Source organism: Cervus canadensis, chromosome 16 (genome assembly GCF_019320065.1).
Source record: "Cervus canadensis isolate Bull #8, Minnesota chromosome 16, ASM1932006v1, whole genome shotgun sequence".
Lineage (NCBI taxonomy): Eukaryota > Metazoa > Chordata > Mammalia > Artiodactyla > Cervidae > Cervus > Cervus canadensis.
Genome location: NC_057401.1, coordinates 27,008,504 through 27,034,576, shown reverse-complemented (window position 1 = coordinate 27,034,576; position 26,073 = coordinate 27,008,504). Strand labels below are relative to the sequence as shown.

The following is a 26,073-nucleotide window of genomic DNA, read 5'->3' as shown; positions in this document are numbered from 1 at the left end:
TGGGAACATCCCCTGGAGAAGGGAAAGGCTACCCACTGCAGTGTTCTGGCCTGGAGAATTCCATATACTGTACAGTCCATGGAGTCGCAAAGAGTCGGACATGACTGAGCAACTTTCTCTACATGGATTATCTCATTTAATCCTTATAATAACCCTATGAGGATGGTTATTACTACCCCTGCTTGATAGATGAGGAAAACAGTAATTTTTTTAATGTCACAATGCTAGTAATTGGTAGGGACAGGATTTGAATCCTGGCAGAATGGCACCAAGGCCATGGTTCTGAATCATAATGCTGCTCTTGACTTACATACTTGAACTGACTACTTTTATGTCCTGGAAATTGACTACACTTGGTGTTGGGAGTTTGCTCTTCCCAGTTTCCTTACTGGCAGTTCATCCCAATAATAGGTGATAGAAAGATCATAGTTGATATTAGTATTCTCTGTGCCTTGCTCCAAGTTCTCTTTTACTTTATCTCTGTCTTTCTGCGCCAGTTAAGCATGCTGTCTATTTCTAGAAATGGAAATGCTTTTGTAAATAAGAGTGAAGACGACATTTTTAAATAAATATAGTTTATCAAGTGGTTTTATGTTGCTGTAATTCAGGCTAATATCTAAGGAAATCAGAAACCTTACTTTCTTAAGTAGTAAGATAAGTGACATATGAAATCAGATCAAGAAATGACAGTAGAGAAACATCTCATATTTAAAGGAAGAAAAGTAAACAGAATACCTCCTTGTTGTATTGAACAGGTATTTTACTTAAATCAGACATATTCATTTCTTCTTTCTTATATTCCCATTGCAGTGTATTTTGCTATAATTTCAATAATGTATGGTGATTCATTTCAATAAGGTATAACAATTTTTACAAATATAATTTCCTGTGGATAGTAATCAATAAATGGACTCATTGATCACTAATTCTCAGTCCAGGTAACACATTAAAAACTGCAGTAAATCCCCAAGCTATAAAAAGGAGACGTGATAGCTCCATGGGTGATTAAATGGTTAGATAGAATTGTTTCCATAGATTTTCTGCCTCATGTTTGTTACATTTGTTAGATTTCTCTGTCAAAATTCAAACTGTTTCTCACTTTTTTCTCTTTTCTTCAAGCCTGATTGTTATTTAAATGACATAAGTCTCCATTTACTCCTATTTCCCAAATGTCCTAAAATTTTAGTCACTAATTTCCTGTTCTGTCACTTTCCTCAGAGGTCTAGGCAAGCTTGTCACACTTTTGCAACATGAGGAACTAAACTACTTATTTAGAAATACCACAAGGCTCTGATTTTCTCTTTTGTTTACAAAGGTTATAAATATCACCCTCAGGTGGGTTCTGACATGTGATATTTTAGATCTGCATAAAACTCACATTATCAGGAGGGTTGTTCAGAGTCCCAAAATTTCAGTTTGGCAGTACGGTCTGCAATCCCATCAGAAAACCAAACCAAAACCAAATTACTAGTTTCTACATTTTGGAATCAACTAGAGTGTTAATGCAGTAGACTGTTTTGGTGATGCTTTAGAATGTTGATTTTGGACTTCATCAAGTGTGTTTGCAAAAGAGGAAAAGGCGGATTTACTGCCAGAATCACCACTGTTTTTATCAGCCTGTAAATTCCTAGTGCCCTCGTCTTTTTGTTATACTCACCTTAAACCCCATTCTTGGATCAATGCAGGTGTTTGTCTTCTTTGAACCCTGTATGTGAGCTGCTGAATCCTGTTGGAGAAAACCACTCACGTGGTCGTGTGGCTTCGTATCCCTACAAAGTTGGAACTTTGTCAGTGACGGCGGGTGTTTGTTCTCTCTGTCCCTGGTTAACAGACTTTCTTGTTTCCCACATCAGCATGTGATAGAAGAATTATGATCTTGTTTTCTTCTCCTGCCCTGTGGAAATGTCCCACATTACTTGCTTTGTGATATTAGGCCTGAGATTCTCCTGTCACCTCTTGAGAATAATGCTCCATCCCACTAAAGTCAAGTTAAAGAAACCCATGAATCTAATAATTTTTGTACCCAGTTTTGCTGTGGACCTTAGACAAATGTTTGTAACTAAGGTTCTTGTTTTCAGAGTGAAGTTAACAATACTCAGCTATAGTTTGGTCATAGCTTAAGGCACTCCCAAGACCCATCTTGAGAAATAATATGTGGGTGAACCTGGATATGTCCCATTTTACCTAAGAGGAAAACAGGTAGGTCTTCTTGTATCTAGGTGACCTTCATACCTTAATATTTAGAGAATGGATGAAGAAGCATAGCAATTTTCTCCCCCCAAATCCATTTCACAGAAGTTAACGTTGCAAGTTTTGAAATAACAGGTCAAACTAAATAATTATGCCAAAAAACTTTTAGTTAAAATATAAAAATTTTTACATCCAAATTGAGCAGGAATTGGTTTTAATAATCAAACAACAGCTTTAGTTTTATGAGACAGTAGGGATGTCAGCATGTATATTGAGGCCTACCCAGGCCTGATCCTATTTCATTATGGATCTGTCTTGATCTCTGTGGGATTCCTGTCTTTCCTAATCTACAGTAAATCTTGCTTTGCTCCAAATGTGTCTTTCTTCCAAACCATTGAAAGAACCCAAAGTACTGTCTATAAAACTGGAAATACAGAAAATTAAAGGCTTTTAGGTTTTGTGTTTCTAGTCAATACTCTTAATTATTCTCATGTGTAAATACAACTTCATAATTTAAAAAACACTAGTTTTTAAATTATGAAGTTGTATTTTTTTTAAATTATGAAGTTGTATTTACATTGCTTATTTCTATTTTAGCAAGAAATGCTTTAGAAACAAATTAAGAATTTTGATAAACTACCAGTATGAAAATAAAAGTACCACGTCATGATATGCTTCAATGAAAATTCTTATTAAGCACATATATCTATATATAGATTGAGTTAACATAAGTAGAAGAGACAGGGCTTCCCAGCTGGCTCTAGTGGCAAAGAAACTGCCTGCCAAGGCAGGAGATGTGAGGGACATGAGTTCAATCCCTGAGTCAGGAAGATCCCTGGAGGAGGGCATGGCAACCCACTCCAGTCCTCCAGTATTCTTGCTTGGAGAATGCCCAAGGACAGAGGAGCCTGGCAGGCTACAGTCCATCAGGTCACAAAGAGTTGGACACGACTGAGCAACTTTCACACACTATCCAGCTTACCTAATAGTGTTAATATTTCAACAGCTCTCTATACCTCAAGGTTTTGTAATTTTTATCTCACTTGATTCTTCTCTCTCTGTCCTTTTGTCAACCTGGTGAACTACATCTGATTTTATGCCTGTTTTGTAGCTGGGAAAACTGAACTGTGCACATAAGCTCCAGCTGGAACAACATCCATGTTCATCTGTTTTATATATTGGGCTTACATGAAATATTTTGTTTGAAAAACACGATCACAGCAAAAAAGGGTTTGAAAACCACTCACCTACACTGTGCTATATATAAATACATAGCTGGATTCTTGAGTTGTGTTATTTCTGTTTTCAGTAGGAAGTAATTTAAATTCATTGAAAACACAAAATTTCTAAAATGCAGTTAGGTTCTAAAATATTCTTTAGGGCTTAAAATCATTTTTTGAGTCATGTTTTTACTGCTAACATTTAAATTGTTTTGATTCAAGTAAAATTAAAAATGTATTCATTTTATCTTAAAAATTTCTAAAATGAATCTTAATTTAGGGACATATAAAGTTCCCCATGTTTTTAAATAGTGCATAATGTAATGTTATATTGCGGATACATAATGTATATTATGTATCTGTGTAATGTATATGTGTATACATAATATACACATAATGTATATTATGTGTAATGGCAGGAGGGACTTGCCATGGTTTTACAGTTTAAGTTATAGGGACTAATTATTTGAAGGCAATATAATAGGATAACAGTAAGAATAGGTAATATTTTATAAATTGAAGCTAATAGATTTCTTGGAACCTTGAATTAGTAAATAATGTACATTTTGGGTGATATCTAGGCATGTATACTTTATTAAGTCATGCCTAATAATACATACAGCTTTGCTTATCCAGCAGTAGCTATTCCATAAGTATGTTTTAGTTAGAATTGAGGCTGGAGTTTTCTGTGCAAACAGTATAGTGATAGTGGATTTTCTTGGGAGCAGGGCACTGGCTGGCAGTCTGCTCAAGGTGGGAGAATGCTAACTGCAATATAACTGTGTATTTTATTAAGGAGGAATGAATCACTTGCTTTCCTGGAATAGGATGTCCTTTCTCTGAGACATCTCGTCTTGATTACTTGTGATTTGAGAACTTTCTTTTAGTACGCCATCTTGTGTTGACATTTTGAACTCCTCTCATATAAAATGTGGGTAAACAGTTATCTACAAAAACTAGGTTGGCAAATAATTATCTGAAAATTAAGCTTATTTATATCTTTAATATTCTCTTGAATGCTCTAGTAAAATGATTGATGGATGTAACATTGTTATTTTAAAATCCACTGGCATTTATTTAGTGCTGGTGGTGGTGGTTAGTCTCTAAGTTGTGTTTAACTCTTTTTGTGACCCCATGAGCTGTAGCCCACGAGGCTCCTCTATCCGTGGGATTTCCCAGGCAAAAGTACTGGAGCGGGCTGACATTTCTTTCTCTAGGGAATCTTCCTGATCCAGGCATTGAATCTGTGTCTCCTGCATTGGCAGGTGGATTCTTTACTGCTGAGTCACCTGGGAACCCATAATACTATGGTACATAAATTAATTGCAACATTACTACCTCTATCATTACTATTTTAAAAATAAAGATAAAATTATTTTTATAAGAATGTAATGTGTAGTTCTACTCCGGATTTTTCAGAATGGTAATATCATTTCTTGCCCACCTCCACAAAGCAAGTTTTCTATTGTACCTGATTTCCTTCTTGAAACAGTTGCAGTAATAGGTTATTCTTAGAAATCAGCCTTGCAGATTTGGGTATGGGAAGAAAGGCCATTTTTCAATGAAAAAAATTCAAGAAAGAAAAGGAGTGTTTATAAAGAAATTAAGCCATAGCTTTATCATTAGGATTGTAAATTTATAATTTAAAATAATGGGTCAATTGATAATGGGTCAGTTGATAAAATAATGGATCAATCAATCTCCAATGTGATTTGGAGATTTAGAGGTTGGAATGGAAATAAGTCTGGGAGGAAGATGAAACAGCAGTGCAGGAGAAACCATTCAGAAAAGACTGAACTGTTGCTCATTTGTTACTCAAGATAAAGACTAGGAGGTCTGGGCAAAATTGGTAAAAAATCATTTGAGACAAAGTCAGGGTGGCCCATTAATTCCTAGGATTGGGGACCGAGTATGCTGATAGAATACTCAAATTTCAAATGATTACCTTCCAGTCTAGTTTAGCAGAGTATTTTATTTCACTTTCCTTTATACTGTTTAATAAGGCAACAATTTTATGCCAAAAATTAGTTTCTACTTTATTCCCTGAATATGTGTGTGAATATACATACATACATATATATTAGGATGATCACAAAATAAATATAATTAACTATCCAAGGTTCAAGAAGTCAGACATAGGAAGACAAATATCATATGATATCGCTTATATATGAATCTTTTTTAAAAGTTTATAAATGTACTTATTTATAAAACAAAAGTAGAGTTGTGGATGTAGAAGACAAAGCTACTAGTAAGAACCTGCTGGCTAGCACAGGGAGCGCTACTCAGTACTCTGTAACGGCCTGTGTGGGCAAAGAATCTAAAACATACGTAAATGTGTAACTGATTCATTTTGTTGTATACCTGAAACTTACATTATAAATCAGCTATACTCCAATAACAGAGAACGCAATGGCACCCCACTCCAGTACTCTTGCCTGGAAAATCACATAGGTGGAGGAGCCTGGTAGGCCGCAGTCCATGGGGTCGCTAAGAGTCGGACACAACTGAACGACTTCACTTTCACTTTTCACTGTCATGCATTGGAGAAGGAAATGGCAACCCACAACTGTGTTCTTGCCTGGAGAATCCCAAGGACGGGGGAGACTGGTGGGCTGCCGTCTGTGGAGTCGCTCAGAGTCGGACACGACTGAAGCGACTTAGCAGCAGCAGCAGCATATTCCAATAAATTCTTTTTAATTTAAAAGAAACTAAAAAAAAAATTCCAGAGTTCAAATACAAAATTTTATAAATGATCATTGCTTGTATATACTAACTGAGCCTTATCATGATGTTCATCTTTAGGATTGATGGATTTTATTCATAAAAAAAGCTGTATGGTTATTTGGCAATAGGATTATTAAAAACAAAGCACTTTCTGTGTCTGTTTGCTTCTTCAGTGAACTTTGGGTATCTGGAATATGAAGTAATTCCTGTGGCCCCTTAATGCTTTCCAAAGCTTACCTTCCCCTGAATTCTTTTTTGTTTACAGTTTCATTATACTCAAACACCAATATAGTGTTTGACACTATAGTAAGTGTGCAATAAAATGGTTGTTCTTATTTCAGACCATACCATGCTCCCAGAAAGTGAGCAAAAGAAACAACCCAATGTCAGTGGGAGAAATTGAGGGGCAGCCGCACATGCACAAAGATACACACAAAAAAATAGGAGAAGATTAAGTTAAATGCTAAAGTAAACATAGTAGAAATTGAACAGTCTGCTCTAAGTTTATCCAAGTGCATACAGCAGTGTGTATAGCTTGAGTCTGGATGAAGAACTTTGTCCAATTAATTTCCTGCCATAGGTAGTTTTTCCTGATGTTTCTGAAATAGAATCTTTTTAAGACTGACAAAGAAAATACATCAATTTATTTGGGGGGAATTTTTCTTTAGGGAATGTCAATCAGAAATCTTTGTGTGATTGGCTTTTTGTCTACAAAGCCACCACGTGGGCCCATTCTGAGCATACAGGGTGCTCAGTATGGGGCTGTCCTTCCCCACTAGTTAAGCAGTGGACGAAGTCATCCTCTGAAGTCAGTGAGCATGGGAGCAGTAGCACTAACAAATATGTCTCTCTGCTGTGCCAGGCACTACGGGCTGCATCGTGTTAGGCTTCATCAGCTACCTAATGTGATGTAACTCAGGAGATGAGATAAATCAAACAGATGACACTGTATTAGATTTGAAAGATGAGAGCTCTTCCAAGGCAATTGCAGAGTGTATATTTCAGTGCTGTTGACTTCAGGAGGTTATTGAAGTCAAGAAATCTTTGCAACAAAACCAGTCTTTCAAGAGTTAGGTAGCAAGTAAGCAGAGTCATGCTTATTTCTTCCAGAGAAAATTACCTAGGAAGAAATGGAATTCTCCTTTGTAGATTTGTTTTACACAGCTTGGGATTGAACCTCATTTTTTAGTATATCGCCAGCTTAGTTATCTGCTTTCAAATGCATCTTCTGTGCAAATGTGTATTAATTTAAATGCATCGTCCGTGCAAATGTGTATTACGCAAGTAAGATGGATTTTCCACTTAAAGAATGTATTTTGTGCATGCATGCTCAGTCATGTCCAACTCTGTGACTGCATGGACTGGAGCCTCCCAGGCTCCTCTGTCCATGGGATTCTCCAGGCAAGGCTACTGGAGTGGGTTGCCATTTCCTTCTCCAGGGGGTCTTCCTGACCCAGGACTTGAATCTGCATCTTCTGTTTTGGCAAGTGAATTCTTTACCACTGAGCCACCTGGGATAGATCCAAAGGATCCAAATATCCAAAGGATATTTTCACATATTGCTAAATCATTCCAAGTGCAAGTGCCTAAAACTAACTGACATGAAATTTTAATCATATTTTTGACTATATCAGTAAAACGGCTATTTACTAATTGTTACCTATATTTAGAAATTTAATTTTTTAAAATAAAGTGATAGTTCTTCCCCTCCCCTCTCCAGTTTGATTGAGATATAAGTGACATACAGCACTGTATAACTTTAAGAGATGTATACAGTTTAATGATTTGTCTTACATGCCTCATGAAATGATTATCCCACTAAGTTTAGAATATCCATCAGCTCATATTAATACAAAATAAAAGAAAAAAGAGAAAAGCATTTTTTCCTTGTGATGAGAACTTTTAGGATTTTAGTCTGTTTTATATGTAACATAAAAGCTGGATTTAGAAAAGGCAGAGGAATCAGAGAGCGATCAATTTGCCAACATCTGTTGGATCATCGAAAAAGCAACAGAGTTCCAGAAAAAAAATCTACATCTGCTTTATTGATTACGTCAAAGTCTTTAACTGTGGTTCACAACAAATTGGAAAATTCTTAAAGAGATGGAAATACCAGACCCCCTTACCTGCCTTCTGAGAAATCTGTATGCAGGTCGAGAAGCAACAGTTAGAACTGAACATGGAACAATGGACTGGTTCCAAATTGGGAAAGGAGTATGTCAAGGCTGTATATTGTCACCCTGCTTATTTAATTTATATGCAGAGTACATCATGAGAAATGTCGGGCTGGATGAAGCACAAGCTGGAATCAAGATTGCCAGGAGAAATATCAATAACCTCAGATATGCAGATGACACCACCCTTGTGGCAGAAAGTGAAGAACTAAAGAGCCTCTTGATGAAAGTGAAAGAGGAGAGTGAAAACAGTAGCTTAAAACTCAACATTCTGAAAACTAAGATCATGGCATCCGTTCCCATCACTTCATGGCAAATAGATAGAGAAACAATGGAAACAGTGAAAGACTTTATTTTGGGGGGCTCCAAAATCACTTCATATGGTGACTGCAGCCATGAAATTAAAAGACACCTGGTCCTTGGAAGAAAAGCTATGACCAACCTAGATAGCATATTAAAAAGCAGAGACATTACTTTGCCAACAAAGGTCCGTCTACTCATAGCTATGGTTTTTCCAGTAGTCATGTATGGATGTGAGAGTTGGACTATAAAGAAGGCTGAGCGCCAAAGAATTGATGCTTTTGAACTGTGGTGTTGAGGAAGACTCTTAAGAGTCCTTTGGACTGCAAGGAGATCCAACCAGTCCATCCTAAAGGAAATCAGTGCTGAATATTCATTGGAAGGACTGATTCTGAAGCTGAAATGCCAATACTTTGGCCGTCTGATGCGAAGAACTTACTCATTTGAAAAGACCCTGATCCTGGCGGAAGAAGAAGGGGATGACAAATGATAAGATGGTTGGATGGCATCACTGACTCGATGGACATGATTTTGAGAAAGCTCTGGGAGTTAGTGATGCACAGGGAAGCCTGGTGTGCTGCAGTCCATGGGGTTGCAAAGAGTCGGACACAAGCAAGCGACTGAACTGAACTGAACTGATAATGTAACACACACCAGTGTTAATTATATTAATCATGTTGTACATTATGTCCCTAGTACTTATTTATCTTGTAATTGGAAGTTTGCACCTTTAGACCACCTCCATCCAATTTCCTCTCCCTCCACCCTTCCACTTCTGGTAACCACAAATCTGTTCTCTTTTTCTATGAATTTGTTTGTTTTTGAAGTATAATTGACCTACATAGAACACTTTGATAGTTTCTGGTACACAACATAGTGATTTGATATTTCTGTACATTATAAAATGATCACCACAATAACTCTACTTACTATCTGACACCATACAAAGATGCTACATTATTATTGACTATCTTCCCCGCACTGTGCATTTCATCCCTGTGACTCATGTATTTGGTAAATGAAGTTTGTACCTCTTAATCTCCCTCATCTGTTTTCTCTCATCCAACCAACCCCCTCTCTCCTGGCAACCACCTGTTTGTTCTCTGTGTCTATGACTCTGCTTATATTTTGTTATGCTTCCTCATTTGTTTTGTGTTTTTAGGTGCATATAAGTGAAGTCCATACAGTATTTGTCTTTCTCTGATTTATTTAGGTGAGCGTAATGTTCTTGCAAATGGCAATATTTTATTCTTTTTTATGACTGAGTGGTATTCCAGTTGTATATATATACCACATCTCCTTTATCCATTCATCTATAAACGGCCACTTAGGTTGCTTCCATACCGGGACTATTGTAAATAATATTTACATAGTATTTCTTCCTTTTTAACAATTTGTATTTATTTCTTTACTTTTGGTTGTGCCGGTCTTCGTTGCTGCCCAGGCTTTTCTCTAGTTGTGGCAAGTGGAGGCTCTAGTTGTGGTGTGTGGGCTTCTCGTTGCGGTGGCTTCTCCTGTTGTGGAGCATGGGCTCTGGATGGGTGGGCTTCAGCAGATGCGGCTCCCCAGCTCTAGAGCAGAGGTTCAGTAGTTGTGGCGCCTCAGACTTAGTTGTGCTGCATCATGTGGGATCCTCGTGGGTCACAAATAGAACCCGTGTCTTCTGCATTGGCCGACCAATTCTTCAGCACTGAGCTACCAGGAAAGCCCCTCTTCCTCTTTATTAATAATATTCTAAAACTTTGCATTTTATATTCATTATAAAGAATATCATACATTTAATTTAGGAATTGGAAGATGGTAAAAAAAAAATGTTGAATTGATTCCCCTTTCTTTTGTAGCCTACAGTGTGTGAACGAGAGCTGTGTGTATTTGCTTTTCAAACCCTGGGAGTAATGAATGAAGCTGCTGATGAAATAGCAACTGGAGCTCAGGTACTAACACATGATACTAATTATTTTATATTTGGATGTGAAAACATTATTTATTCTGCCCTTCTTTGGGGGCAAATTTTTGATAGTTTCTTGATACATTGAAAAAGCAACCCGGCATTTGATATTTTTAGATAGACACTGCAGTTTGCCAACTTTATCTAATGTGTTTTGTCATTTCACAGTTGGCAAGAGGAGAAGTTAAACCAACTTTAATTGTTTGAAAAATAATTGCATTTCTTTTTTATATGGTGAAACTGAGATACTGAAACCCTTGCACTTGCATTATGTAAAATTTATTTGTAAAGTTACAGTGCCATAAAATGGAAGCCAATTTATTTTTAAAACTTAGGTGAAAAGATAATGGGCAGAACAGGTAATAAAAAGAGAGCATTCAGTTTTACAATAGTAGTGTTTATAACAGGAAGAAAAAATATAAAAACAAAGAAAAAACTTAAAAGTAGAGCAGAGTCCCATGTTTCTGGAAAGGAAAAAAACAAAATCAGTTGTTAAGATGCCAAAATGTATTACATCATGCAATTTCATTAAAATTTCAACTAGTTTTTGTTCATTCATTGAACATGACTGAAATACTAATAGAGGAGAAAAATTCCAAAAATAAAAAAATAATGAATGTTAATTAAGAGAGGCTAGACCAACCAATGGAGAAGGCAATGGCAACCCACTCCAGTACTCTTGCCTGGAAAATCCCATGGACGGAGGAGCCTGGTAGGCTGCAGTCATGGGGTTGCGAAGAGTCCGACTTCACTTTCACTTTTCACTTTTATGCATTGCAGAAAGAAATGGCAACCCCCTCCAGTGTTCTTGCCTGGAGAATCCCAGGGACGGGGGGGGCCTGGTGGGCTGCCGTCTATGGGGTCGCTCAGAGTCGGACACGACTGAAGCGACTTAGCAGCAGCAGACCAACCAAATACAAAACCGTATTATGTAATCCTGTAGTATTTTATCAAAATACAGTACTGGCAAGGAGAGTACTGACTAGAAAGCCCGACAATCCCCATAATTGCTCGTGTTTTAAATAGATTTTTTGTATATTAAAGGAAGTATCACATCATGCCATAAATAAAAATGATTTTGTGTGATGGAAACAACTGACTTGCAACATGGTGGGAAAAAACACTTTTAGGTCTTTACACTTGTGTGCAAAATCAAATTCTGAAAGCTTAAACTTTAAAAGTTTAAGTATTACTTTGTAAATGTTTAAAAGTATTATATCTCAACTGGAGAAGAGTCAAATTAAGCATGTACAGCTTATGTAGGGCATCGGGTTCATGCATTTATGCACATATAAGAAATCATAAAGAAAAAAATAACAGATCTGAGTCCATACATATTTTTTATCTTTTATTTGAAAAAATAGTGAGCACTAGGAGCTAATTTTGAAAAAGTGTATTTTGCTACTAACTTAATTACATGGAAGCTCATAAAAATTGAGAGGAAAAACATGAATATCATTACAAATTAATACAGCAAATGAATGCACAATTCACAAATATGAACCTGTAGTTAGTAAAGAAACATGAGAAAATATTTACCTTCACTAAAAATCAAAGGAAGCTAAATGTAAGAGAAGTTTAAAAAATTCACAAAGATGGGTGGGAAGAATGATCATACAAGAGACATACGGTCATCATTGCAGTAAATATCAGATGCCCGCTGTGTAACAGGTGGTACCAAGATAAAGCCGTTAACACAGACAGCCCGGGCCTCGTGGACTTACACTCCCTTAACCTAATTATTTCACTGATGAGCTAAACTGAGATGCCAACACTTGATGAAATTTTAAGGGCAGTATTTGTGATGTAATGAATTACAAATGAAAATGATGCAAACAGTAGAACATTGACCAGTTGTGATATGGAAAAAATGATTCCATGGTTAAAATAAACTTTAAAAATCCAGCTTAATATTACGTTTGCATCTAGTGTGTGCAAATCTGCATACTAAAAGCTCTAAGAATCTCTAAAACTGAAGAAAATGACTGGCCTATACTTTGAGGGTTTCTCAAATGTATCTGACTGTGGTGAGTCTTTTTTTTTTTTAATGTAAAAGGTTTTCTCATCCCTTGGAAACTAATACTGCTCAAAAAAAGAAAAGATACTTTAATATATGCTATTTATAGCTGTGTAAAAATAAACTTTACACATGTGTATGTAAATATACATATACAAATAAATGTATTTTCACGTGTATATATATGTATATATGTATAATCATTTGAGTAGTATGGTTAACATTTAAGCATTTTACTGGATGTAAATTGTGTCTCATACAGCTTAAGCAGGGAAGAAAGTAAAGCCTAGAAATAAGACATAATTGATTAGAAGGAAACTTAACCTCTTAACAGTAGGCTAAGTTGATAGAATAATAGGTTCTTTTTTCCCCTATTATGGATACATGTCTAAAAATAGTGGATCTTAAAGTGAAATTACGTTTGGATTATGTAATGATAGTAACAAAGCACAAGTTTTCACTTAGATCAATTTAATGATTCCGCTCTAAAGATCAATACCCCCCCAAAAAATTTAGAGAATTTAGTGATTCTACTGGAATGCCAATGCAGAATATTCTTTTAACCTTTTTAAAGATATACCCCAGTATTCTGGTTGAAATCTTAGAGATTACGTGTAAATGGATTCTTTTTCTAAATAGCACTGTATCTCTGTAGTCTTGTTTCATCAGCTGACTCTTGAATTTTTCATGGGGCTCTGAGGAGCTCTGGAGGTTACATGAACATTCCTTAGAGGGATCTGCAGGAGACTGGTCTGGGATGAGAGTGTATCAACAGCTGGAATTCCAGGCCTCCAGATACTGCTTTAACCAGAAGGCAGCTCCATTTTATTTTATTTCTTTTATGTACTGGGGCTCTTGCATACAATTTTCTTAAAAAGGAATTACTATTGAAATGCTTGAAAGCCAGTGGTCTACAATTTTAAATTCACCTCTTCTCCAAAAAAACATTTTATTCCATGGAAAAGTTCTCATATGCAAACAGAATACAAATTCAAAAACTGTAGTATAAACCTTTCTTTGTGCCAAGATTCCCAATCTGACTTCTATAATAGATAAACTATTAATATGGTATACTTTTATTTCTGACTCACACAACTGTCTGGTTAGAATGTTTGTTGGGTAGCTCTGATCATTGAAGGAAACGGATTCGGTCCACCATGTGGGTCTGCTGTGTTTTCAACATGTGGTTTATAGTAGAGGGGGAGAGAGGAAAGGAGCACTGTCTGTCCATCAACTCAGCCCCTTTCTGCTCACTGTCCATGGGTTAAGATCAGTCATGTGGTCTGATGCAGACAAAAAGGGTAGACATATTGCTTGCAGAGCAGTTGCTTCCAAGCAGTAGCCCTATTATACCTTGAAAGCAAAGACATATGAAACTTTGGTGGACAGCACGGAATTTTGCCAGAGTAGTTGCACTGTTACTTTGAAGTTAGTTTAATATGTATATTAACAAAAATATTCTATTAGTTAAATTCTCTACCCTGACATCTATTATTTTCATTATAATTTACTTTGAAATTATTGGCAAAGCAATGCGGTTATTTGGATAGTTTTGATTTGAAACTTTTGGCTCAAGGTGTTTAATTAAAATATTTGATTGAAAGAGGAACATTTACCAGGTTATTATTGTATCCACTTTTGCCTTTTTTATTGTTGTAAAAAAGACAACATAAAATTTACTATACTAATCATTTTTAAATGCACAGTTCAGTAGTGTTAAATATATTCACATTGTTGTAAAATATAGATTTCTGTAACATTTTCATCTTGCAGAGTTGAAACTCTACACCTGTTCAGACACTCCCATTTTCCCCTACCCCCATCCCATTCTTTCTGTTTCTGTGAATCTGATTACTTTAGATGTTTCATGATAGTAGTCAGTAGTATCTGACTTTTTGTGACTGGCTTATTCACTTAGCATAATGTCCTCAAGGTTCATCCATTTTGTAAGAGGTGACTGACTTTTCCTTCTTTAGGCTAAATAATATTCCATTATATGTGTCTATAGCATTTTGTTTATCCATCCATCCATCAATGGATATTTTGGTTGCTTTCATCTCTTGTCTGTTGTGTATGATGCTGCTGTAAACATGGGTGTACAAGCATCTCTTAAAGATGTTTTCATTTTAATTCTTTTGGATATGTACCCAGAGGTAGGATAGTCACTTTCAGCAGGATGCTTATGAAATTTCAATTTTTACCTCTTTAGAGGAAACTCCAGACTGTTTTCTGCAGTTGTTGCACCATTTTACAATCCCATCAACCCTGCACAAAGGTACCAATTTCTCCATATGCTCACCAACACTTTGTATTTTCTGGTTTCTTGATAATAGTCATCCTGATGGTTGTGAGGTCATATCTCATTGTGGTTTTGATTTACATTTCTCTGATGACTGGTGATGTTGAGTATTTTTCATATGATTTTTGGCCACATGCATATCTTCTTAAAAGAAATGTCTATTTAGTTCTTTTGCCCATTTTAAAATCAAAGTATATAATCTTCTGTTGGTGAGTTATAGGAGTACTTTATGTACTTTGGATATAACCACTTATCAGATAAATTATTTGCAAATATTTTCTCCCATCCTGTGTTGCTTTTTTCACTCTCCTGATTTTATCCTTTGATGATAAAAGTTAAGTTTGGTATAGTTGTACTGTCAATTTTTGTTTTTGTTGCCCATGTCTTTGGTTTTATATCTACAAAATCATTGTCAAATTCAATGTCATGAAGCTTTTCCCCTGTCATAAAGTTTTCTTATAGAAATTTTATAGTTTAAGGCTTTATGTGTTTAGATTTTTATTCTGCTTTAGTTAATTTTTGTGTGCAGTGTAAAGTAAGGGCCCAGCTTCATTCTCCTGCTTGTGTATATGCAGTTTTTTCATCATCATTTGTAGAAAAGACTTTCCTCTTCCCATTAAGTGGTCTTGCTTGGCACCCTTGTCAAGATTATTTGACCACATACATAAAGGGCATATATTTTTACAAAGCTTCAAATGCATACTATGCCATATAATTTTTAAAGATATTTATAAAATTATACCAATTCTTGATTCCAAAAGTTTTAAAAAAGGCTCTTTTATCTTACTGATGAGTCTTTCTTGGAAATTCTTGCTTGGGTTTTACTTTACTAACAGGTCAGATAATGCTGAAAATAGTTTGTATCTGGGTTAAGGTGCATCTTTCTGGGGTAGAAGGGGTGTGGGTATGGGAGAGGAAAACAAAAAGGAGGGTTTTATTACATCTTTATTATTTTTTAAAATTGATTAATTTATTTTAATTGGAGGCTAATTACTTTAGAATATTGTAGTGGTTTTTGCCATACATTGACATGAATGAGCCATGGGTGTACACGTGTCCCCCATCCTGAAACCCCCCTCGCCTGCCTCCCCATCCCATCCCTCAGGGTTGTCCTGGCGCACCGGCTTTGAGTGCCCTGTTTCATGCATCAAACTTGGACTGGTGTATTATATCTTTATTATTACTCCTGTTGCTTATAATCCAGTTTGTGTGCTCACACACACATAAATGGAATAATGTGGTAGAGACATATTAGCTGCTTTGGTTTTACCGTTTTCTGAGTAAGTCCTAGGGGTATCTATGTCTGTGTACTTCGGGGTGTGTTGTTTATAGATCCCATGCCCTGTGGCTTGAGTGTTGCTAACTGTTTTCAGCCCCTGGGAATCTTGGATGCTGTGATTGGGTGGATGTGTTTTGTGAGTACACACACAACAGAGTGAGCCGTACTGTCATTAGGCCACAATGCCTCCTCATTAGCCACATTTTAAGAAGCAAAAATTGTCCTGCTCTTATTGTGCATTGTTTAAATGCCTGTTTCAGAACTTTCTGGCGGTATCTCTCCTTAAAAAGATTAAGTCAGCTGCTTCCCTATGAGGTCTCTTGTCATCACACTATAGCTACATGTGTTCTGACGAGCTCTCTCTACTTAGTATTGGTTTTCTTGATTTGGTTGCTAGAGCATATTGTTTTGGAAACTAGGGAAGGGAGCCATGCTCTTAACTGCTCCATAGTACTGCCTCTTAGAAAATTTTGCAGAAGAATCATGGAAGAACATAGGAATAAAATCATCTTACTTAATAAGCCAAAGCTCTTTAATGGCCTATGTCAGAGGAGAGTAGGAAGAAGTGAGATGATGTCAGGATATTCTTTTTCTTGGGGTAGGTCGGACTCGTTCTCTGCAGTTTCCTTCACCCAGCGTGGTTTCTTCCTAGATAGTCACACGTCTTCCTCTCCCACTTCGTTCATGTCTCTGTAGAAACATCACCACATTTCCTAGCCACTCTGAAATAGTCCCCTCTACTGCCTTGGTCTCGAAAGCCTGCTTTATTTTTTATAGCATCTAACACTGCCAGGAACTGTCTTTAAGCATATATTTGTTTAACTGTTTTTCAACACACTTTCTCCATTGAAATGTGAATTCCACAACAGCAAGGGCCTGTCTCATGTACTGACCTGCCAGAGAGCCTCCAACACTGTTAGCACATTGTATGTGTTCGTGACAAAGACATGTTAGAGACAGAGATATTAAAATGTGAGTAGTTGGAAGCAGCGCATATTAATTACTTTAAATTAATAGTCAAGCTTGGTCAAACTTAGTCTGAAGCCACAAATTAGAGATTTCAGAGATTAATAGCTATCTTGAGTCTTTCCAATTAATTACCATGAGAGGGAGAAACAATGGCAAAACTCTTGATAAAACCTGAAGGGTAGTAACTATCTTATGTATGTATTTCAAGGTGGTAGATCTACTAGTATCCATGTGTAGGTCTGCATTGGAATCTCCTAGAAAAGTTGTCATTTTCGAGCCATATCCTTCTGTGGTAGATCCTAACGATCCTCAGATGCTGGCCTTCAACCCCAGGGTAAGTAATCACCCCTGCACAGCACCCGTTTCCTGTAATAATAATTGAGACTTCAGTCTCGCTAGCTTTCTTCTTTCTTAGCTATGTTACCGTCTCATCAAATCCATGACCTGTCATGAACTCTGTATCTGTTTAGCAAATATGATTCTTTTCCACAAATTTGATTTACTTCCACCTTGTCTTTCATGTACCCTGTTACTTCTCTCCTTTTCTCCTTTAAATCATTTTCCTAACTTCACTGTCATGAAACTAGACCCATTTAATTCCCTCACATGCTGATCTTTACTCATTCCAACTGCATAGAAGGTAGGTAAATAGCTATAATCAATTGGTTTATAATGGTCGATATGACTTTGAATTTCATTACATATTTTTTTGAGATTATAACATATATAGTCTCATTTTAAGGATCATGGGTAAGGGGACAAATTTTCCCTTTTCTTTCATATTTTCATTTCACCCTCTCTTGCCTCTCCCCCCGCCCAACTCCCCAGTTATCTGAAGGTTACTAAAAGTTTAATTACTATTGTTGATCAACTGTCATTTCTTGAGACACCAATTTCGTAAATATTCATGGAGGTTAGGCAGAATTCTTCTGAAATCACACAATTTTCAAGTTGCATGAGAGACATAATTGCTTCAGTTTCTATTATTACTCATCTTAAAATCATTTTATGGAAACAATGACTGTATAAAACTTCCTAGGAAAAACTTTCCTTCTTTCATAAATGGCACACATATTTACAATATGCTTAAAAATGAATTATCAGTTGAGCGTATGGTGTCATTTATACACTTACTAGTCACACTCTTTTGGTAACAACCTTCTAATCAAAAGAAAATAAAAGCAAGATGAAATTACAAGATTTAAAGTGGATTTTCGTGTTTCAGAAGGATTCTGTGCTTACTTTATTCATCATGGCTTAACTTTTTAGTAGTGAAAACAAAAATCAGGAGCCTAATACCTTTTTTGTACTTAGAGTTTTTCCCCTGTAAGCTGAACATGGTTTTATGTACTGATACTTACACTAAAACTGGCATTGTTTTCTTTTTTCTTCCCTCTGACTCAGTTATAAATGTTATGTCCTTGAGCCATCTTATTAAAGTCTTCCCTTTTATGTACACAACACAGTCATTGCTTTCAAATTGACCCTGATGGAAAATTCAGGTACAGAAATAATATGTTTGTCTAGTGATGTGCAGACTTGCAAAGGCCTGTAGTGAATACTATTTTTCCCCCTTCAAACAGAAGAAGAACTATGATCGAGTAATGAAAGCCTTGGATAGCATAACTTCTATTAGAGAGATGACACAAGTAAGTGTATCATCTGTGGTCTTATACAGTTCAGTTTTGCTTGAGTGAAATTATATTTTTTAAAATATCTGAGAGTACTGACTATGCAGTAACATGAAGACTTTTCTATTATGTGAGTGTAATTAAAATCATAAAAAATTTAAAATTGTTTTGTACTAGGATGTTTTAATGAAATCACATCAGTGTTTTGGCATGCTACCACTGTGACTTTGGAGGGTAATTACATAATTATAATCCTAACTCTCTGTTCTCAAACTCAGATGAGAATTTGTCAGAATATCTTAAGGCAAAAGTTAAATCTGGTACTATCTTCCTAGGCTGTCAGTTTTAATTAATGGTAGTAATTTCAAAACATCATTTTAATGTTAAAATAAAAACAAATATTCTGTCAAATATAAATCACACATAAATATTTTAGAATATTTATACAGAATCTCAAAACAACTTTGGAAGATACCAGACTCCTTGAGTGCTTATATTTTTGGCCATTAGGGAGGCTTTGGTGGAAGAGTTTGATGAGCAAGGATCTGGGTTTATTATGAAAGTCTAATATGTCACTGGGCTATAGTCCAACACTTGGAAAAGCACATCTTATTGAATTATTGAGGCCTTTCTGCTGCCAAAGACTTGGAGAAAGGTTTAGGGCTCATCATTATAAGTAGAAATTAATAACCTGTAATTGACAACAACACGCATTGTGGGTTCAGTTTGCATATGGTGCTTTCAAGGCTTGCCCTAGAGGCCCTTCCAGGTTTATAATAAGTGTTCCTCTCAGTCATTGCCTTTCTCTGGGGAGGGAAGAGTGATTTCTCCAGTCTTGGGGCCCACAAAGCTTCTATGCCATGCCGCCTCCCCCCACCATCACATCTACTCCATTTGCAGATGTCCTGATAAAGTACATTTTTATATTCCCAAATTTGATTCTTGATTCTTGTGATACTTATTTATGAAGTCAAATATTCATTCATTCAACAAATAGTAGGTGTCAGACAATGGTAAATAAGAGATCTTTTAATTCACAGGTTACATTATTTGCTTAAAATCCATCATTCTTTCTAGCAATTTTTCTATGCCCTTTCTACATTATCTGAATTCCTTTTAAAAAAATTATGTATTATTTGTATAAGGAAAAGAAAGCAATCAAAGCATTTCCACTGACAGGGACAAAAGAACCTACCTTACCCATAATTATACACTTTTAGTCACCAAAGACCATTCTTGGTTTTAAGAATAGCTGCAAACTCTGTCTCGAGGATCAGCTCTGTGCCAAGAATTGCCTCCTTTATTCTGGGTGATGTGTAAGCTATTTTAATAGGAGGCAGTGGAGATGATTGAGTGTCAGCTTGGGAGGTTGGAGGCCCACGTGGTATAATTTCCTCATCAGTGACGTGGCTTGTGACCTTGGGCAATTTGCTTGATTGCTTGATGCCTCAGTTTCTTCTCTGTTGAGATAGTAAAGAGTAACACTTCATCCTCCTTCAGCGTACACCTCATAAGGATGCTGTTAGGTTTTATTGCATCAGATGCTTTAAACCTCTCCAAATAAATATAACATTATACTGTCCTATTTTCTAGAATGTACTGCCCTATAGAGGAGACCTAAATTACCACAAGCAGATTGCCTTTCGTTCTATGAAAAGGTTAATTGTCTAGGTGAATTCCATCAATACTTTTAAAAGAAGGACTTGTCTTCTTACATAAATCTTGTCCAGATTTTTCATGGAATGATCTACCCAGCATCAGTACCCTCAGATATGAGCACGATTATAGCTGTTACAAGTTTTGCTTTAATGTCAGTTAAAAGTTAAAAGTGTCAAAGAGAGACCATACACTTCTAAAGGTGGCAAGACAGATTTAATCAAGTACTGCAGTAGACGAGAGAGATTGGCAGTGTGAGCTGAGGTCACCTCTGAGTAAAACAAGGTGACAAAGGTTTCTAAGGTGAAAACAAAGGGGGAGCAAAAAGGGGCTACAGAGAAGTGAAAATAAGGGACTTTGGGGAACTGGGAAATTTCACAGGAGATAAGTAGAGAATTACTGAATGGTTAGCAGTGTGAGTTGGTACCTTTTGTGTTTTGGCAGCATTGGATTTTCTTGAGCAAAGATTCAGCAGGAGTCCAGGGACTTGGCCCAGTGCATGGGAGCCAGGTTAAAATTTGATTTAAGCCTCTTATCCAAATGTTCTGGCAAGTCCTTTGTGCAGCATGGAAAGTCAGAGTTCATGCCATATTGGGGAGAAGCAACTAGCGTAATGGTCATTGTTATCATGTTACAACCACAAGTCTTCACGTTAAACTGGATTAGACATACCTGTTCAAGGTGATTTTCCTTTTGCAAAAAAAAAAGTTAAAATAATTTAAGAAAAATCAAGGAGCATAATGACTTTTTTTTACAGGCACCGTATCTGGAAATCAAGAAACAGATGGATAAACAAGATCCCCTTGCTCATCCCTTACTGCAATGGTATAAAATTTAGTTTTCTTCTTAATGAAAACAGCATCATTTTCTGTTGCCTACTTTAAGGCAGGGGGGTGGAGACCTGCAATGCTACATACAGTTCCTCAGTCCTATGAGGACTGGTGATTTTACAGTCCAAGAGTCCTTAATGACTTTCACTTTAATTAAAACTTGTACATCACAAGGGGAAGAAAATGCTGTCATATGCAATACACGAATATACTGTGTGGTTGACTCTATAGATTTTAAAAATTTGTATTACGTGGTGAAGCCATTTTGGCTCATTTAATTTTCTAGTTAACTAAGTGATCAAACTGTTTCAAACACTTACTGAAAATCTTTCTTAAATGTATGTTTTGTATAATTTGCTCCCATAACAAAGAGAGTATAAATTTGATAAAGTCTTCTTTTGATGACTACAAGATGTTCTGTTTCAGAGAAAGTCTGGTGAGGGCCACAGCATTAGCTCAGCATGGATGCTAGGAGAAGAGTTAGACTAAGAGCAGTTGAGAAGTGGGTTCAGCACTCATCTTGCTCTACAGCACTTACTTCAAAAAGTAATTTGCCCTCTGATTTCTCATCTGCAAAAAGATAACAATAGTATCTACTCACCAATAGTATCTTTGAGGGTTTTAGGTACGTCTCTTTGAAATCACTGACAACTAAAGGCTGTGGGATTCATCATGATTATCTTGCAATAAGACAAATGTGAAGACTATACAAGATTGATCTGAATGAGTATTTATTCTATGCTAAAACCAGAAAGTTTTTTAAAAAATATGTAAAGATCAGGAAAGGAGAAAGACTCTGGCTACTCATGATCATAATTAGTTAACTTTCACTTACACAGAAGCTTACAAAGCATATTAAATTTATTCTAGTAATATCATGACAAAAATTAGGTTTTACAAGTCTGTCTTCTTTGTACCTTTCATAATCTATTATTAAAATTCTGATGAGTAAAATAACACATAGTTTTTTATTTTTTAGCCTTTTAAATTCTCACTTGGCTAAGTCATACTCAGAATGAAGACAAACATCTCAAACATCCAATCTTTCTTTTTTTCCCTAAAGTCAGCTTGATTTTTCACTTTTAATTATTTGTGATCATTTCCTTGAACTTCTTAGTCACTCTTCTTTCAAGCAGAGGGAAATTTACTAACATGTTTTACAATTTGTTTAGTTATGATTTTCTATGCTGACAAGTATAAAGCAATTAGTTCTTTCAAATGCCTAAACTTTTGATTTTTTTCAACTTCATTGTCTTACATACAGTTAATAACATTTTGTATTGTAAGCCACTGTAAACCAGTGCAAAGATGCTCGAATATTTATAGAAAGGAAAAAAATCTCCATGAAAACTCATGCTTAGTTAGACATTGTAGAGAAGAGCAGAGAAAGCAGATTGTGATTCAAGTTCTAATCTTAGATTGTGGTTGTTAAAAGTTATATCTCGTAGATTTTAAAGAGCTGCTTCTGTGTTTTCGTAGATTAAAATATTATCTTTTTTTATTATATCAACTCTTTAAATTGTTTCAGGAAGTGAAGCAGAATGATGTAATTAGATAAAATTATTACCCAATTTATGTCACAACAAAAATATTAATCATTTACCAACTGAGGAAAAAAACTTTAAATATATGTGGTATATATTTGTGACTGATGGATTATTTTAATTAATTTCAGGGTTATTTCAAGTAATAGGTCACATATTGTGAAACTGCCAGTTAACAGGGTAAGTTGTTTCTTCACATATACATGCAGAAATGGGAGGGCTACTTACTGGTTGTGATTTTTTTAGGCAGCCTCTCCAGAAAATTGAAGGAAACTCAGGCTAAGCCTAATTCTTTGAAATGACCATATATGCCCCAGTTCCAAGTTTTTCCAAGAAACCAAATTCAATTTCAGGCTGCTGTCCTGAGCTTTTAAGTAACTGAGTCAATATGAAATCATTTAGTTATTCCACATGTGATAGAATATTATCTAGAGATTGCGTACTTTTTATCAGTGTCAGTTTAATGTTGGCAGAGCTTCGCTTTTCTATATCAGAGGAGATGCTGACTCCAGATATCTTACTTATGGGCCTAATGGGCTTACATAATTAAAAAAAAAAAAAAAAAAGCTAATGCAGTCTGATTTCAGTTCTGGTCATTACCCAGGAGCAGTATCTAAAATCTCAGGTCTGTCATCTCTGAATCTCTAAACTATGAGATTCCTGTATGTTAGATTCCTATATAAGTACATATAATCTTAGGTGAAAGAGCAGCAGTTAGAAATTTGTGTCAAGCAGTGTATCAAGCAGCTAATTCAAGAGAGTCTGTTTTACTTTTTTTATATGAACAAAGGGGAAAACTATAATTTGAGTGTTGGCAATTTCTGATTTTACAAATATATGCAAATAAGGCATAATGATGATCATTTTTGTGATTTTATAATCTTGAACTAACTTTTCTGCTTAGCAAACTCAGATATTTCCCCAGTCAAATAGCTTGTGGATACTTAAGGAATTCAATAATAAATGTCTCAAAAAGAAATGTAATTAGGAAGGCAGATCTGCTTGAATGTGATTACATAGCATATTCCAAAGCTAAATATAAATGACTTTGGATTGTCTGTCTGCTATTCCTTTTCCATTAGCCTAAAGAATTATCCTTCATATCAGCAATTCCATGTGATTTATCACTTATGCAGGGGATTTCTTAAATGAATGATCCTGTTAATATAAATTATTATAGTTTGAAAATAGATAATTTTTAAACCAGTAACATTTGAATTTGTCATCAGCCTGTTATACATTAAATTTGATATGTTTTCCTGTGCCCTTATTTTAAATGGCAGCAACTGAAGTTCATGCACACACCCCATCAGTTCCTTCTTCTCAGCAGTCCACCAGCCAAAGAATCCAATTTTAGAGCTGCTAAAAAACTCTTCGGAAGCACCTTTGCATTTCAGTGAGTATGGCTTATTGTTGAGGGCTGTGTGTTTCCCGCCCAGTTGTCCATAAATGTGTGGGGAGGAAAGCATCCTCTTTTAGTGGTTGGTTGTTACCATAGGACGGTCACTGCATGATACTTGACTAGGAAACTCAGAGCAATGAGAAGGCACCATGGCTTGTATTATGTGGCCCCATTAAAATGTCGTTGACCCCTGATTTTGCTTTTCCTTTTCTTTGCCTGTGCTTTAGTGGCTCACACATTGAAAACTGGCACTCCATCCTGAGGAATGGTCTGGTTGTTGCTTCTAATACACGACTACAGGTACATTTTGAGAATGCTTTGACGCGATCTCATGATTCTTCAGTATGGGAGTTCAGTAAGCAGTCCTGGTGTTGTTTTTACTCGCAAAAGAGTGAAGCACGTGTGCTTTAAAAAATCACATTGACTTTCTAATGGACATGCATAATTTTCACAAAGTCAAGCAGAATTGATCTATATACAACATAGGGATGAAAAGAAAATTGTTTCCCTATGAGAAACAGTAAAATCACTTTAAACTTAATTAGAAAAAAAAAAAGAAAAATGATGCTGGGAAAGATTGAGGGCAGGAGGAAAAGGGAGAGACATTGGATAAGATGGTTGGATAGCATCACCAACTCAATGGACGTGAGTTTGAGCAAACTCTGGGAGATAATTAAGGACAGGGAAGCCTAGCGTGCTGCAGGCCGTTGGGTCTCAAAGAGTCAGACACAACTTAGCCACTGAACAACAATGACAAGAAAAAGATGATCCGAAAAAAGGTAAAACCTTACAAGAATTCTCTCTGCTAATCCAACACACATTTCTTGAGCACTATCTCACTGTGAATACTTTAACAGAAGAAAAGGTAGGGCTAAGAATAAGCAGAGTGGAGACTGGACGCCAAAGAGCCATCGGCTATCTGCCTTTCAAGCCCCAGGGCAGCACGTGCGCAGGATATACTGGGTGTGGTCCTCATCTTTATGCCCTTTATCTCCAGCATTCAACCCCACTCATTTTTATCTGATGATGTAAGGAGGTGAGGAAATGAGATCCTCAACTCAGTTACCAATGCAAAATTACAAACTCTGATGACAGTTGGGATGATGCAATTAAATATAAATGTCCATAAATACAAATTGATTGAATTAATATTTGGTGCACAACAAAAAGGGTATGAGGGCCCTAGAACATGGAAGTAATGTTAGAGAATTTTTATTGTTCTGAGTAGTACACTAGTCAGAGTTTCAGTTAATAAAGCACTCTGTAACTTGAAAAATTTGGAGAAGAATGGGGTGACACTTGTATAATGAAAATCTGAGTAGGATATTTTACTGATACACAAATAGGTGAGTCCTAATCAACCTTCTGTCACATATGTTTCATCCTGTTTTATTTTCAGTGTTTTAGAGCCATTAACATACTACTCTAGTACATTATACTAAGTGACTCTCTGTCATCGATAGAATGGAAAATCTTTTCTAAGGATTTTTTTCCTTGGCTGTCATTTTCCATATATCAATGCATTCTTAATTTTAAGGACAAAGATATTAGTGCTCATTTTAAATTCCAAATAGACCTTGGAATAAGGGCTTTAACATTTTCTAAGAGCTAAGTGTTCCAGCATGAGATGATGGTCCTCTCTTGTGAAATATTAACATTTAAAACCATGAACTGACCGCTTCCTCTCCTACCTCTTTCCATTTTAGCTCCACGGTGCAATGTATGGAAGTGGAATTTATCTTAGTCCAATGTCAAGCATATCATTTGGTTACTCAGGTAAGCTTGTATTCCATTTCTAACCTCAATTTATTAGGGTTTTGCTGTTGTTGTTGTATATTCCAGCTGGTGGTGGTGGTTTAGTCACTAAGTCACCTCTGACTCTTGCAA

At 36.1% G+C, this 26,073-nt stretch overlaps 1 protein-coding gene across 4 annotated transcripts in view; it reads left to right on the top strand.

Moving 5' to 3' along the window:
• Nucleotides 1-26,073, top strand: part of PARP8 (poly(ADP-ribose) polymerase family member 8) — a 187,786-nt gene that overhangs the window by 143,079 nt on the left and 18,634 nt on the right. For all 4 annotated transcript variants that reach the window (XM_043488453.1, XM_043488451.1, XM_043488454.1 and 1 more), the window contains 8 exons: nucleotides 10,453-10,545; nucleotides 17,332-17,457; nucleotides 18,707-18,772; nucleotides 21,168-21,235; nucleotides 22,916-22,964; nucleotides 24,068-24,180; nucleotides 24,414-24,486; nucleotides 25,893-25,962. In XM_043488453.1, coding sequence (XP_043344388.1) covers nucleotides 10,453-10,545; nucleotides 17,332-17,457; nucleotides 18,707-18,772; nucleotides 21,168-21,235; nucleotides 22,916-22,964; nucleotides 24,068-24,180; nucleotides 24,414-24,486; nucleotides 25,893-25,962 — 658 coding nt within the window. The remainder of the gene's footprint in view (nucleotides 1-10,452; nucleotides 10,546-17,331; nucleotides 17,458-18,706; nucleotides 18,773-21,167; nucleotides 21,236-22,915; nucleotides 22,965-24,067; nucleotides 24,181-24,413; nucleotides 24,487-25,892; nucleotides 25,963-26,073) is intronic.